Source organism: Montipora capricornis, chromosome 2, assembly GCF_036669925.1.
Source record: "Montipora capricornis isolate CH-2021 chromosome 2, ASM3666992v2, whole genome shotgun sequence".
NCBI classification, from domain to species: Eukaryota; Metazoa; Cnidaria; class Anthozoa; order Scleractinia; family Acroporidae; genus Montipora; species Montipora capricornis.
This window is the reverse complement of record NC_090884.1, coordinates 34,709,326-34,721,825: the sequence shown is the minus strand read 5'-3', so window position 1 is coordinate 34,721,825 and position 12,500 is coordinate 34,709,326. Positions and strand designations below refer to the sequence as shown.

At 42.2% G+C, this 12,500-nt stretch overlaps 2 protein-coding genes across 2 annotated transcripts in view; both read right to left on the bottom strand.

The window, feature by feature from the left end:
- Positions 1 to 2: 2 nt before the first annotated feature.
- LOC138037214 (uncharacterized) lies at positions 3 to 479 on the bottom strand. Its single transcript, XM_068883189.1, has one exon. The coding sequence runs from the start codon at positions 477 to 479 to the stop codon at positions 3 to 5; it is 477 nt and encodes a 158-aa protein (XP_068739290.1).
- Positions 480 to 11,805: 11,326 nt separating this feature from the next.
- Positions 11,806 to 12,500, bottom strand: part of LOC138037213 (uncharacterized) — a 1,191-nt gene continuing 496 nt past the window's right edge. Inside the window, exon 1 of the mRNA XM_068883188.1 lies at positions 11,806 to 12,500. This exon is cut by the window's right edge and continues 496 nt beyond it. Within this exon, the coding sequence (XP_068739289.1) occupies positions 11,806 to 12,500 (695 nt within the window).

The following is a 12,500-nucleotide window of genomic DNA, read 5'->3' as shown; positions in this document are numbered from 1 at the left end:
GACTATGGTTGAGTCTGTCCAAAATATAGACCTGAATCGAGTTTTTCTTCGAGGAACTTGTGCAACTTTGCGGAGACAGAAGCTGCAGTTAACTCCATTCTAGGAATTGTAATGGTCTTCAGTGGAGCTACTCGGGATTTCGCGAACACCAAGGAGCATTGAATGTGGCCAGCATTATCTTTAAGACGAAGATAGGAAGCCGCACCGTAGCCTACTTCGGAAGCATCTGAAAAGTGATGCAATTGGATGTCGGTTAAATCTCCAAATCCTTTTGCCTTGAAACAACGCGGCCAGGTGATTTGCTCCAAGTTTGAGAGATTCCCAACCCAAATTCGCCATCTCAAAAGTTTCTCATCTGGAATCTGTTCATCCCAGCCAAAGTCTTGTCTGCTTAACTCTTGCAACAGCGTCTTTGCTGGCAGGATAAACGGAGCCGCGAATCCCAGGGGGTCGTACAATCCAGAAATCAGTGATAGCATTTCTCTTCTTGTGCTAGGAACGTCTCTCTTGGCAACCTTAAAGCTAAGGGTATCTCTCTCGACATCCCATTGGGTTCCTAATGCCCGATCTAGAGGCAAATCTTCAAGGTCTAAGTCCCTTATCGAAGGGGCTCTCTCATGTGCCGGTATGGACTTCAAAACTTCACGGCAATTGCTGATCCACTTTGTAAGGTGGAATCATGACGAGATTCATACGACTTTGCAATTCGCTCCAGGGAGTGTGTTTTAATTTCCGGTCTCGCTAAGAAAATCCAATTAGGATTCAATCAACAGGATCATCAATCTGTCATGATAGTTGACATTTGTGGTTGTCGTGATTGATAAGCTCTGTACTGTATGACGACAACTGGCGTAAGCAAAAGTTAATATGTGACACAATGTTTGTCACAGTGACTGTGCGATCGTGCGAATTTTCAAATAATCAAAGGCACAGAGATGGCGTCCTCGTCGGATGGAAAATCTTCTGTCGGCCTTCAGCGCGTATTTGGACCCTCACTCAGCCCAGGGGTAAGCTGGTACGCAGTGTCCACTGACTGGTTTTACTGACCGAGGGAATTTATGACAAGCGAGCAATTTAGGCTTTTTACGGACGATGTTTTGGAAGTATCGATTTATGACTTGGTCGATCGTAATGGCACGCGAGTGAACCCATCCTGGTTTGGTTCGTCAAGAAAGAAAGATCTTGTGGTTGTGGCAACACTTTTCGGTATTGTGGGCCGAGCTCTACGCCGAAAGAATGTAGATGAGGACAAGTTTTGCAGGTCTAGTGAGTTCAAGGCAATCAGACAAGGACTGAATTCCCTCCAAATTGAAAATATGGCGGGAAGCAATAACTTTCCCGCCATCTTACCCGAGACTCCTCCATCTGCACCAGAAGAAATTGGGTACAATATTTCGAACACTGTTGTGATAAGCCTTGAAAAAATGACCAGAGAAGCACTGCAAGAGGTTGAAAAGACCACAGGACCTCGACTGAAATGGAAACGCGCGGGAAAATTCGCGAAGGACTGTTTGAAAGCCTTGAGAGAAAAGGTCTCGAGCGGTGAAGACCTCGGAAAAGTTCTGGGTTATCGATTATTGTATTCGGGAAGGCAAGAAAACGAAGAATTCGTTCGAGAAACTGTATCGTCTGCTCTCCTAACCGTCGCCGAAAAACAAGGAATTAGGAAGGCATTTACAACTTTGCTGAAGGAAAATATTTACGACGAATATGTCAATACATTGAGAGTCCCAGACTGGATCCAGCTCTATGTTAAGTTGGCAACAAAACTTCCGAATAGATCCTGGCAAACCCTTCTGAATTTTCTTAACATCGGCCGAAGCGGGGTAAGTCTAATTTTACTTACGTCATCTATCTTTAAGAGGATTTTGGACTTTAAAATGAATCTCCTGCAACTCACAAGAAAGTAAACCAGAAGCTAGTACTTTGTTCTTACACAAACGACATACTAAAAAATTTAGAAGTGAGTTGACGGCGAGGGAGAAAGGTGATGGCGATCACTCTTGAGGTTTTGTACTGAGTTATTGTATTTTTTTCTGTGTTTAAAGCCCCATAGTACAAGAATTAAATAATTTAAGCTAAGCAGGGGGTAGTTACTGTAGCAGCCAGTATAAAGAGAACACAATTTTATTACCAAGAAAAATTAACAATTAAGGCCTACTTTACTGCGTGTATACTGTTAAGAGATATGTAATGGAAACTGAAGTTATAATGTTTTAAAAGTATGAGAATGCAAGTACAAGGAGCAAAAATAATAAGTATTCAAAATGCACTTGCAATTTGTGAACTGTCAGCAAAGTAGTATTCGATCGCCCAGGAGACCATCATAGGGATACTAACCTCAAAATTTTTTGAAGTTCTTTTTTTACTGTTAATCTGAAATAATGTATTATTATTATTAAGATTTAAGCTTGAGTGAATCAGGTTCCAGCTTGTGTAATTTGTTTATTTTACAGAAAGCTATTGATACTGGGCTTTTGCTAACTACAAATGAGGTACGTGCTCAAAAAGATCTTGTCTTTGCTGTTACAAGAAGGACTTTCCAATTGCAACCCCTTAATGAGGACATACGTGGTTATTTCCGTCACATAAATTGTTAACAAGGTTCCTTTTTGCATTTTCAGTGACCCTTTTTGGGCCTCTTATGGGCTGGAGGCAACAGAGGAGCTTGGCTTTCTGAGGCTGCAACTCTGTGAGAAAGAACATTTTTCTCCAAGTGCTTTCTAGGGAACAAAACATAAACGGAAGTGTGAGTACTTCAAAACGTTTTCTTATTCAAGTTAATGCATGTTGTAGCTCTGAAAAAAACATTCGGTATCAACACAACCTAATGGGCTTTTTAGTCTGTTGCTCTGTGAGAATTTTGTTCTCCGGGTGTTTTGGAGGCAAGTAATTTAGCATAACAAGCATTCATACATAATCTTGAACCCCTAGTCTCCAACACTAATTAATTAACCCACTAGTTTGGCCTTCCTGAAGCAACAGAGAAGTTTGGCCTCCTTAGGCTGTTACTCTGTGAGAATTTTGTTCTCCGGGTGTTTCGGAGGCAAGTAACTTATCATAACAAGTATTTAGACATATTTTGAACCCCTAGCCTCCAACGCTAATTAATTAACCCACTAGTTTGGCCTTCCTGAAGCAACAGAGAAGTTTGGCCTCTTTAGGCTGTTACTCTGTGAGAATTTTGTTCTCCGGGTGTTTCAGAGGCAAGTAACTTAGCATAACAAGCATTCATACACAATTTTGAACCCCTAGTCTCCAGCACTAATTAATTAACCCTCTAGTTTGGCCTCTTTAGGCTGTTACTCTGTGAGAATTTTGTTCTCCGGGTGTTTCGGAGGCAAGTAACTTATCATAACAAGCATTTAGACATATTTTGAACCCCTAGCCTCCAACACTAATTAATTAACCCACTAGTTTGGCCTTCCTGAAGCAACAGAGAAGTTTGGCCTCTTTAGGCTGTTACTCTGTTAGAATTTTGTTCTCCGGGTGTTTCGGAGGCAAGTAACTTAGCATAACAAGCATTCATACACAATTTTGAACCCCTAGTCTCCAGCACTAATTAATTAACCCACTAGTTTGGCCTTCCTGAAGCAACAGAGAAGTTTGGCGGCCTCTTTAGGCTGTTGCTCTGTAAGAATTTTGTTCTTCAGGTGTCTCAGAGGGAACTAAAACTAAAGTTATCACAATTTTTAAGCTTTGAAATCTGTCAATAAAATTGTATTTGCTCTGAACAGGTGATGGCTATTATTTACCGTAGTCTTTTATGTTACAGATCTTTGCCTTATCACCACTAATTACAATACTGAAGCTCTGAGAGAGGCTTAAGCCTTTCACAATTTAGGCTGCAACTCTATTTCTGCAAAATGTATTGTCAGGCTTTCACTTGAAGCAAGATAGCACCTTAGCCTTCTACTTTAGGTTGCAACCATGGAAAATTTTTTTCTCTTGTCATATTATTGGAAATAAATGGAAGAGTGAAACATTGAAGTCCTTAAAAATAACTTTGATTCATGTTTTTAGCTGTATGTTAGTGATATGTTTTATTCCTTGGTTTCTTGTTAGTAGAGCTTAGCCTGAGCAAACCACATGGTTTTTGTATATAATACTATCTTTTAGAAGTACTGAAGCTGAAAATTCCATTATTGGGATGAAAATAATTACCGGTATTAATTCCTCACAAAATCTACAATGCAGGTTAAAAGTCTTGGGACAATTTACGCTCTCCTCACTCACTTTCTGTCCCACAATGCTCTGTGTCCCACCAAGGAAACTGAAACTCTTGGTGCCTGTATGCATCATAGTAAATTTTCTAGTTTTCACCGAAGCTTGACAACTGTCCCAAGGTCTTTTGACCTGCATTGTAGTTTAATCATTAGAATGGCTTTTGGCCTTCAGGCTAGGGATTCTTTGGCCATGTTGATTTGAAAAATTATATTGAAGCAACTTTACCTTTGGGAACTGAAATAATATCTTTCAACCAATATGTGATTGGTTATTATTGTAACACATGCCTTACCAATATAGCCAATTATTGGCCATACTGTAAGTACCTATTTGGGAACATTCTGATACATGGACTTGTTATTATGTCAATAAGAAGAAGTGTTAAAAAATACTTGTCAGTAACCGTTTCACTCTTAGAAGTAATGGTGGCCTAATTTCTTACACTCTGGATCAAATCCAGTGATCATAGTAACTAAAACCGGTACAAACATATTCACAAAAATTAAATTTTCTTCAGTTTTGTACTGGCCACGAGCGGAAGTGAAAGGGTTAATTAATTAATTAACATATGTCATGTCAAAATGATATTAAAGATACAAAAAGTACAGTGAATAATGCAAGTCTAGTAATGACATTAACTAACAGTAACAATGTTAGAGGTGGACTTTTCCGACATAGATTCTCAAAGTGAGCATGCCGTTGCCCGAGGAGTCATAAATAGGACTCCATATCAGTTCAAACTCCCTGGTTGCTCTACCTTCTCCATTGCCACAAATTAGCTCTGACTTTAGAGAGGCTTGCTGGTGCACTCTTTTCCTTTTTGCAGCTTCGAGGGGAGCACGACCATACAGCTGAGGGGCAGGGTCCTCCATTTCTTTGGAACCACTAAATGCTTTGGATAGGTGCAGTTCCACAGTTTTTGCTCGCACAAAGATCTTTGCACGTCCCCAATTGCGTAAGTTTTATACGACATGCGCAAGGCCTTTTCCTTCCATAATGGTGGTTTTAGGTGTCTGCACTCCTTTACTGAATTTAGAGTACCACTTCCTATCTTCTTTAACTAGTGACTAAAGTATTCACGTTTGACACTTGTAAAAGTGAAGTGGCACCATTTTGCTGAAATGAAATATAAACTAGATTAAAATTTGTTTTATCATCTCCACAAAAACATGTAAACGCAGTAATTTTTGGAGGTAGCTCTTGACTTTTGCATTGTCATTGAAAAACTGATCAATTTCACATTAAATTCCTGGCACGTTTCTACAGCAAAATGTAGCATGGGGGGCGTAGGACGATAAGTAACAAAACGTAGCTTTCATAAGCAGACGCTTTCTGCGTTTTCACTTAATTCTACCTTGCATAACAGGCTTACTCGTGCGCAAAATCTGAGAAAGTCGTGCGAGAGACGAGCGTGGAGCGTAAGGGGAGGAGGCGGCGAAAATTGCGCACATAACTCTCATGGTGAAGCATGGGCTGATCAAAGTTGAGGAACTGAGGGGAAATCAACTTTCTCTACTAACCTGGAACGCAGGGATTGTGCGCCGAGTTTATGCATTCCACAACTTCTGCCAGCCACCGCAAATACAGGTCACGGTTCGTTAGAAGTCGAGGTCTCATTGTTGGAGCTTGCTTCTCACCAAATAAAAACGTGATATTTTCTGGCAACTCGTTTCCAGGGTGCTTTTTGCTGCAATGCGATTCTAATGCTTTTCTTGTCCGAAAAGACTTTTCGCATCGTGGACATCGACCAACGTAAATGTCAGCCATGATCTTACGGGAAACCAGTTGCGGGAAAGTACCAAACAATGCAGTATTCTGAAATGAAAGTTCTATTGTTCTCTTGGTGACAAATTTAGTTTGACACGAGTGAAGTTGTAAGCCATGTTATGGGTTTTGACGCATTCAGTAAAGGCCCTGACTCGGTGGAAAATATATATTCTCTTAACTATCCGGCATTTCCGAAGGAAACCTGTGGTGAAACATTGCATTGGGGAGAATTACTTTTAATCTTGTGTATATATTGGTTTTTACGTGGCATCACTCTTGAATGGTTGATGATTTTATTGTTTTACTTGCGTGACGTGGATGAAAACCAAGAATTCTCACATCAACCATTTCCTGTTAGTTGGTGTATTGTCGTGTATAGAGAAACAATAATAGGAATATTTTTACTTTATCATGAACGAGGATGAAAGGCGGCGTATATATAAGGCTAAAAGAAAAAGGCAGAAAAAAAGGCGCAAAGTAAGGAAAAAGGAAGAAGCAAAGCAGGCCAGAATCGCAGATCGCCAAAGGCGAATACGGCAAGAGGCGGAGCGCATCGTGCAAGGGCGTGTTGACAAGGGAGAGCTTGTGGTCTGCAGTCAACAAGAAAGAAATGCTACAAGGGCTGTTTCGACAGGGGCAGAAGTGGCAAATCCAGCGTTGAAGGATTCTGACCGCAAAAGAGCGTGTACAACGCAGCAACAGGAAGGTCCTCCAACGAAAACCGTCCGACGCCAAAGCCACCAACACGCCTTGAAGGAAATATGCTCAGACCAGATCACGAGGACAGCAGTTCATCTCGGCAGTGGCAGTTATGGTTTGTTCTACCTGGTATTATACAGGGGCATACGCGTCGTCGTAAAAGAGCTTCGTGTGAACATAGTTAGTAGACTACTAACTATGGTGTGAAGCAACTTCAACATGAGAGCCGAGAAGAGGCGGAGGCGAGAGTTGCACAAGAACTGATATACGAGGCACGCATTTTGAACAAGCTCGGCGATCATCCCGGTCTTCCCCTTCTATTTGGCGTTTGCACAGAGCGTACACCCTATCGTTTGGTCATGCAGTTCCACGGAAATCAGGACGACACCTCCTATACTATATCCACTATACTTTCCAAGAAACGAATTCCCGACAAGATGACGTGGACAAGGATCATTGCCAAAACGGCGGGAGCCTTAGCTCGTATTCACGAAAAAGGCTTTTTGCACAATGACTTGAAGTCAAATAACGTTGTTCTTGACAACAGAGATGGCGTTTATAACCCTGTGATTATAGACTTTGGGAAAAGTGTCCCTATGAGTGGTGCCAGAGGACCGAAATCACTTTCAGCGGAACACCAAAGGCAATATGCGAGAGAATTCCCTCACATTGCACCAGAAATTGTCGGCGGAGTGAAAGGGCAAAGCACTGCCAGTGACGTTTTTAACCTTGCAAAAATTGGAGAGACAATTTTTAAGAAAGCAGAACTGGGACGCCTTCCTCTCATTCTTGTGCAAGCCTTGAATGCTGACCCCACAAAAAGGCCAGGCTTAGATAAAATTGTCCGCGAAATCTTTTGACTTATACGGGAATTTTACTTCGCTAATTATGTCTTTGTATTTTATTATTATTTTTGCTGTGAAACTCATTCAGTGAGGCTTTTGAACCCATTTTTATAGCGGTAATTGAGGAATAATCTTTCCCGTAAGTGATCCAATTTCTGTGATTAGTGTAAGGGGAAATTGTTTTAAAAAATATGTTTTTCACACCGTCTTGAAATAAAAATAACAATTTTGTCTCCACTCCACAACAAACAACAACACAGCATCGCTGAACCAAATAAGTTTATTTTGGGAGGGCCTGGCGAGAACCAACCCGAACACTATACAAGACTGAACATTTACCTAACAAACCCTTGAAAGGCAACCAAGGGTAAAGCTATCTTCACACGTACAAGTCACTTCATAGTACCAGTAGGGCTGGTAAGCCAAAACACTCAATATATGGCCTAATTCTACAAATAAGCAAACAGTCTTGGTACCAGTTAGGCTGGAGGACATCAGCTCCGCCATTACATTTGACTATAAGATAAACAAGCCATCCTGGCGTCCTACCCCAAATAAGCTCTGGTTAGAAGCTTTGTGCCAGTTAGGCTGGGGAACATCAACTCCGACATTAAATTAAACTATAATATAAACAGGCCATCTTGGCCTACATCCCCAGATAAGCTTTCCAGCTCTGTGCCAGTTAGGCTGCCAGTTAGGCAGGGGATCACCAACTCCTAAGTACATTATAAATAAAATACAATATAGCTTAGAGTACAAATACAAGAATAAAACGGACAAAAGCCTTAAAACTAGCAGAGCTGAGCAACCACTAACAAAGAAAATGCGGTTCGAACGGAGGCCAGAAAAAACCTGCCAGAAAAAACCCCTGTGGGGAAAAAAGAAAATGTGCAGGAAATCTGGGTAGGAACCATGGCTCAAGCTCCAAGCGATTAGAAGCCCATCCTACGAAGGCTTTACAAGAATGAAATTAGAATAGCCGATTCAACCAGACTGGACGCATGATACCAGGAAAAGAAGGAACTAAGCAAAGAAAAAAATTAAACGAAACGAAACGAAAGAACGCGGTTGATTCTGAAGCCTAGATGACAGCCGTGTGTTATACTCGGTCTTATATACCCCTGAAACCCTACCCATGATACCCCGGCCTGTAACCCAGGCCCTTGTTGTATCTCGTGCCGACAAAATAGTTATTTCAGCCTTGTTCGCTTGCTCACCCGTCAGAAATAACATATTTTGTCTCCACTCCACAACAAACAACAACACAGCATCGCTGAACCAAATAAGTTTATTTTGGGAGGGCCTGGCGAGAACAACCCCTATCTAGAGTGACAAAGAATTGGGCAAAAGGCAAGATAAATAGACACTATTAGCTTACATGGCTTAGAGCCCGAGGAATTTGGAAACAGAAAGCCTTTGATCAAGGTCGTCGTCAACATATGTGTCTTTGGCTTGCATGGACTTCCAGCGACCGTGTCGCTGAAACACTCAGTCACTGACACCACTGTTAGCTGCCATAGTCGCGCCACCCGAACGCAGAGAGTGCAGCCTGAACTTGGAAGGGTCGGCCCCAATGCCCTTCAAATCCCGCCTGGAAGCTTCCCTCATAGTACTGTAACTAATAGGCCTATCGGGGGCTATCAACTTACAAGAATCCTTTCCCTTGGAAATGGGTCTAAAAATCAGGTCCCTGGAATCTGGAGGAATTTGAAATTTCGAGAGATACCTTTTAAGGAGCTTGACAGGACACGCACCACTAGGAAGCTCGGAAATAACTACCTCGTCTCCTCGACGAAGCTGGTCGTTCTTACTTTTGGGGACTTTAATAACCACGAATCCCACATTAAAGAAAACGTCATTCCTCCTTATCCTGGAAACATCGTCGAACCTGAAGAAACCGGCAAATGACAAAATATACAAGGTAACATTGCGCAGCTCAACAGGGTTGTCAAGGTTAGAACGGCTAATAATGTCATGAATCACACTAGATGAAACGGGCTCCTTGCGGTTAACGATAGCAGTACCAAGAAGCCTTTTTGAAGCAGAGCTGGTGGCCTCGACAATAGGGTTATCCGTGGGAGAAGGGATACCAGCCATACTATGAGCCCACTTTATGCCATAAAAGGCAGAATCAATTACACTAGGGGAATGGGATTGCTCGATAAGGTGTTGTAAGTACAATGCAACATGAAAGGGTTTAGCGGGGAAAACATTCCCGTCAAACATACTAATGGCGAATTGCTTCCACTTGGGGTAAGCACGGTAGTACAGCAATGATGTACTGGTGGCCTTCGAGGACAGTACTGTCGTCTTCAGCCTGTCAGCTAACCCCTGCACGGGACCGTTAGGCAGAGCGTCCTGATCAAAGTCCCAAAAACCGGATAGGAAGATATCTAGAAGATACAAAAATAGGTGAGAAATACTGGGAAAAACCAATAGCAGAAATAATAGCAAACAGACAAGAGACGGGGAAAATGGCAGGAAAAAACAAACATAAATGTAACGAATAAATAAAAGGAGCAGAAGAGGGGCCAAACGGAAGAACGCAAAATTGAAAATATCTCAACTTACCACTGCCAAAATCCAAAGCAAAAGCAAGGTATTGGCGGTGCTCCGGGAAAATTTCGATGTGATGATAACCCGATTTCGGGTCAAATTTAAATAAATAATAGCCCTTGTCAAAAATCTGAGTGGCTACGGACAAGTCTTCGCACTTGAACTTTTGTTTGTAAATAAAAGCGTTCACGTGTCTCAGATCTAAAATTAGTCTCTGTTTACCCGAACTGCGAGTAGAAACAGAGAGCGGATTAATAATGCCCGGCGCGCAAAAAATTTCCTCGACAAGGTTAAGCTTGAGTAGGTCATTAACAGCTTCAAACACAAAAGCACTGTTGTTACGTGCAGAGGCATTGTTAGTTTTGTAGAAAGGTGTGGGAAGATGAAAGAACGGAATCTTGTAGCCCTGGATAATGACATTCAGGATGAACTGAGAAACTTCTAATGAACGCCAAAAATCAATGCATTTTCAAAGTCTTCCACGGACTGAGGGCAGAGCAGGAGTATCAATATCAGCAGAACATAGGGGATCTTTAAACGAACTTAAAACTAGCGGGAAAACATTGGGAGAAGATGGGTCAGAACTGGAATCAGGCTGACAATCACTCAAAGCTTCCAAAATAAAATCATTACGATCAAAACAAGACAGGACTACACCTGATAAATCCTGCTCATCTAGTCACTTTGAAGTTGAAGAGATGGACTGTGTTGTCATCGCGGGGCAGCAGGCACGCCAATGGCCGGCCTTTCCACAAGTTGAGGTTGTGATTGGGAACTTGAAGACGAAACCGACCTTCTTCGAGGTCAGACTTGACTTTCTCAAGGTTGGACTTCTTAGCGGCAGACTTGGCGCTGTCGAAGGTTTCCACAAGCTTGAGATTGAACTTGAACTGGTCCTCGTTGGCTTTTCTTTTAAACTTATGCGACTCTTGAAATTTCAGTTTCTTGATCTCTTTCATTTGCTGTTCTGTCGAAGTCTCGTTGGCACGCTTAATCTGACCTGCAGTGTCCTTGAGCAGCTCCTTAAAGGAGGCCATTAACTGATTGTTGTTGGCTCTAATTAGGTCGGACACTTCGTCTTTGGTAACCGACATTACGGCAAAAAGAAAAAATTAAACGAAACGAAACGAAAGAACGCGGTTGGTTCTGAAGCCTAGATGACAGCCGCGTGTTATACTCAGTCTTATATACCCCTGAAACCCTACCCATGATACCCCGGCCTGTAACCCAGGCCCTTGTTGTATCTCGTGCCGACAAAATAGTTATTTCAGCCTTGTTCGCTTGCTCACCCGTCAGAAATAACATTTTTCGTGTTTCTATAAACACAAATTTCGAATTCAGCTTAATTGATTTTACGACTATTTTTTCTTTGTATTGATTGATCGGTGTCCGCCATTATTGCCGCGTAAGGGCAGCTAAAATGCGCTTTGTCTTCCTCATTACAGAGATAGTGCAACGGAAATTAATGCTGGTTTTTGTGAAAGCACTTTTCAATGCTGCTAATTTGTTACTGACAAATTGAACGATTATTTCTTTGTCGCACCGAACTCTTGTTGACGGATAGGATTCGAATTGATGTGAGAATTTGTCACCTTCACGCGAATGAGAAGTCAAAAGCTTTTTATTTCTACAGAGCTCCCCTGCTGATGTTCGCCTATTAAATAGGCGAACATCAGCAGGGGTCTGCGATTTCAGACATCTATGAATCTTGTCATGCCCCCTGAGCAAGAAGATTCGACAGCTGGGAAACGAGTCTGTGAGCTTCTGGGACCGTGGAAACTGATTTAAGACAGTCGTCTACATAGAAGTTACGGTTCACGGTATCAATAGTGAGGACATCGAAGCTGGACTTGTTGTCATTGGCTGTCTTCTTAAGAGCGAAGCTAGCACAGCAAGGAGATGATGATGCTGCAAATAGATGCACCAACATCTGGTGATTGACAACTCTCTTTGTAAAGTCACTGTCCTCCCACCAAAGAAAACGCAAGGCGTCACAGTCTTCGGGCTTAACTCTGACCTGGTGAAACATTTGTTCCACATCTGCCACTAGCGCAACAGGCTCTTGGGGGAATCGCAGAAGAACTCCAGTTAGATTACTCGTCAAGTCTGGTCCTTGAAGTAACTGATCATTCAAGAAGGTCTCTCTGAAACGTGCAGCGCAGTCGAAGACTACTCTCACTTTGTTGGGTTTGCCGGGATGAAACATGGGGTGGTGTGGTAAGTACCAGAGTTTGCCAGGAGAAGGATCATCCACAGTTAAGACTTTCCTAGCGTGGCCGTTAGCTATGTATTGATCAATGGTGTCTTTATACTTCGCAAACAGAACTGGGTCAGCTAAGAAACGTCTCTTGAGGGCTTGTAGTCTATGTGCGGCAACAGAACGATTGTTTGGCAAACAAGGGGTTT

Bases quoted from the DNA above. Each gene is read 5' to 3' on its own strand.
- LOC138037214 (XM_068883189.1), bottom strand. From the start codon at position 479: ATGCTATCACTGATTTCTGGATTGTACGACCCCCTGGGATTCGCGGCT.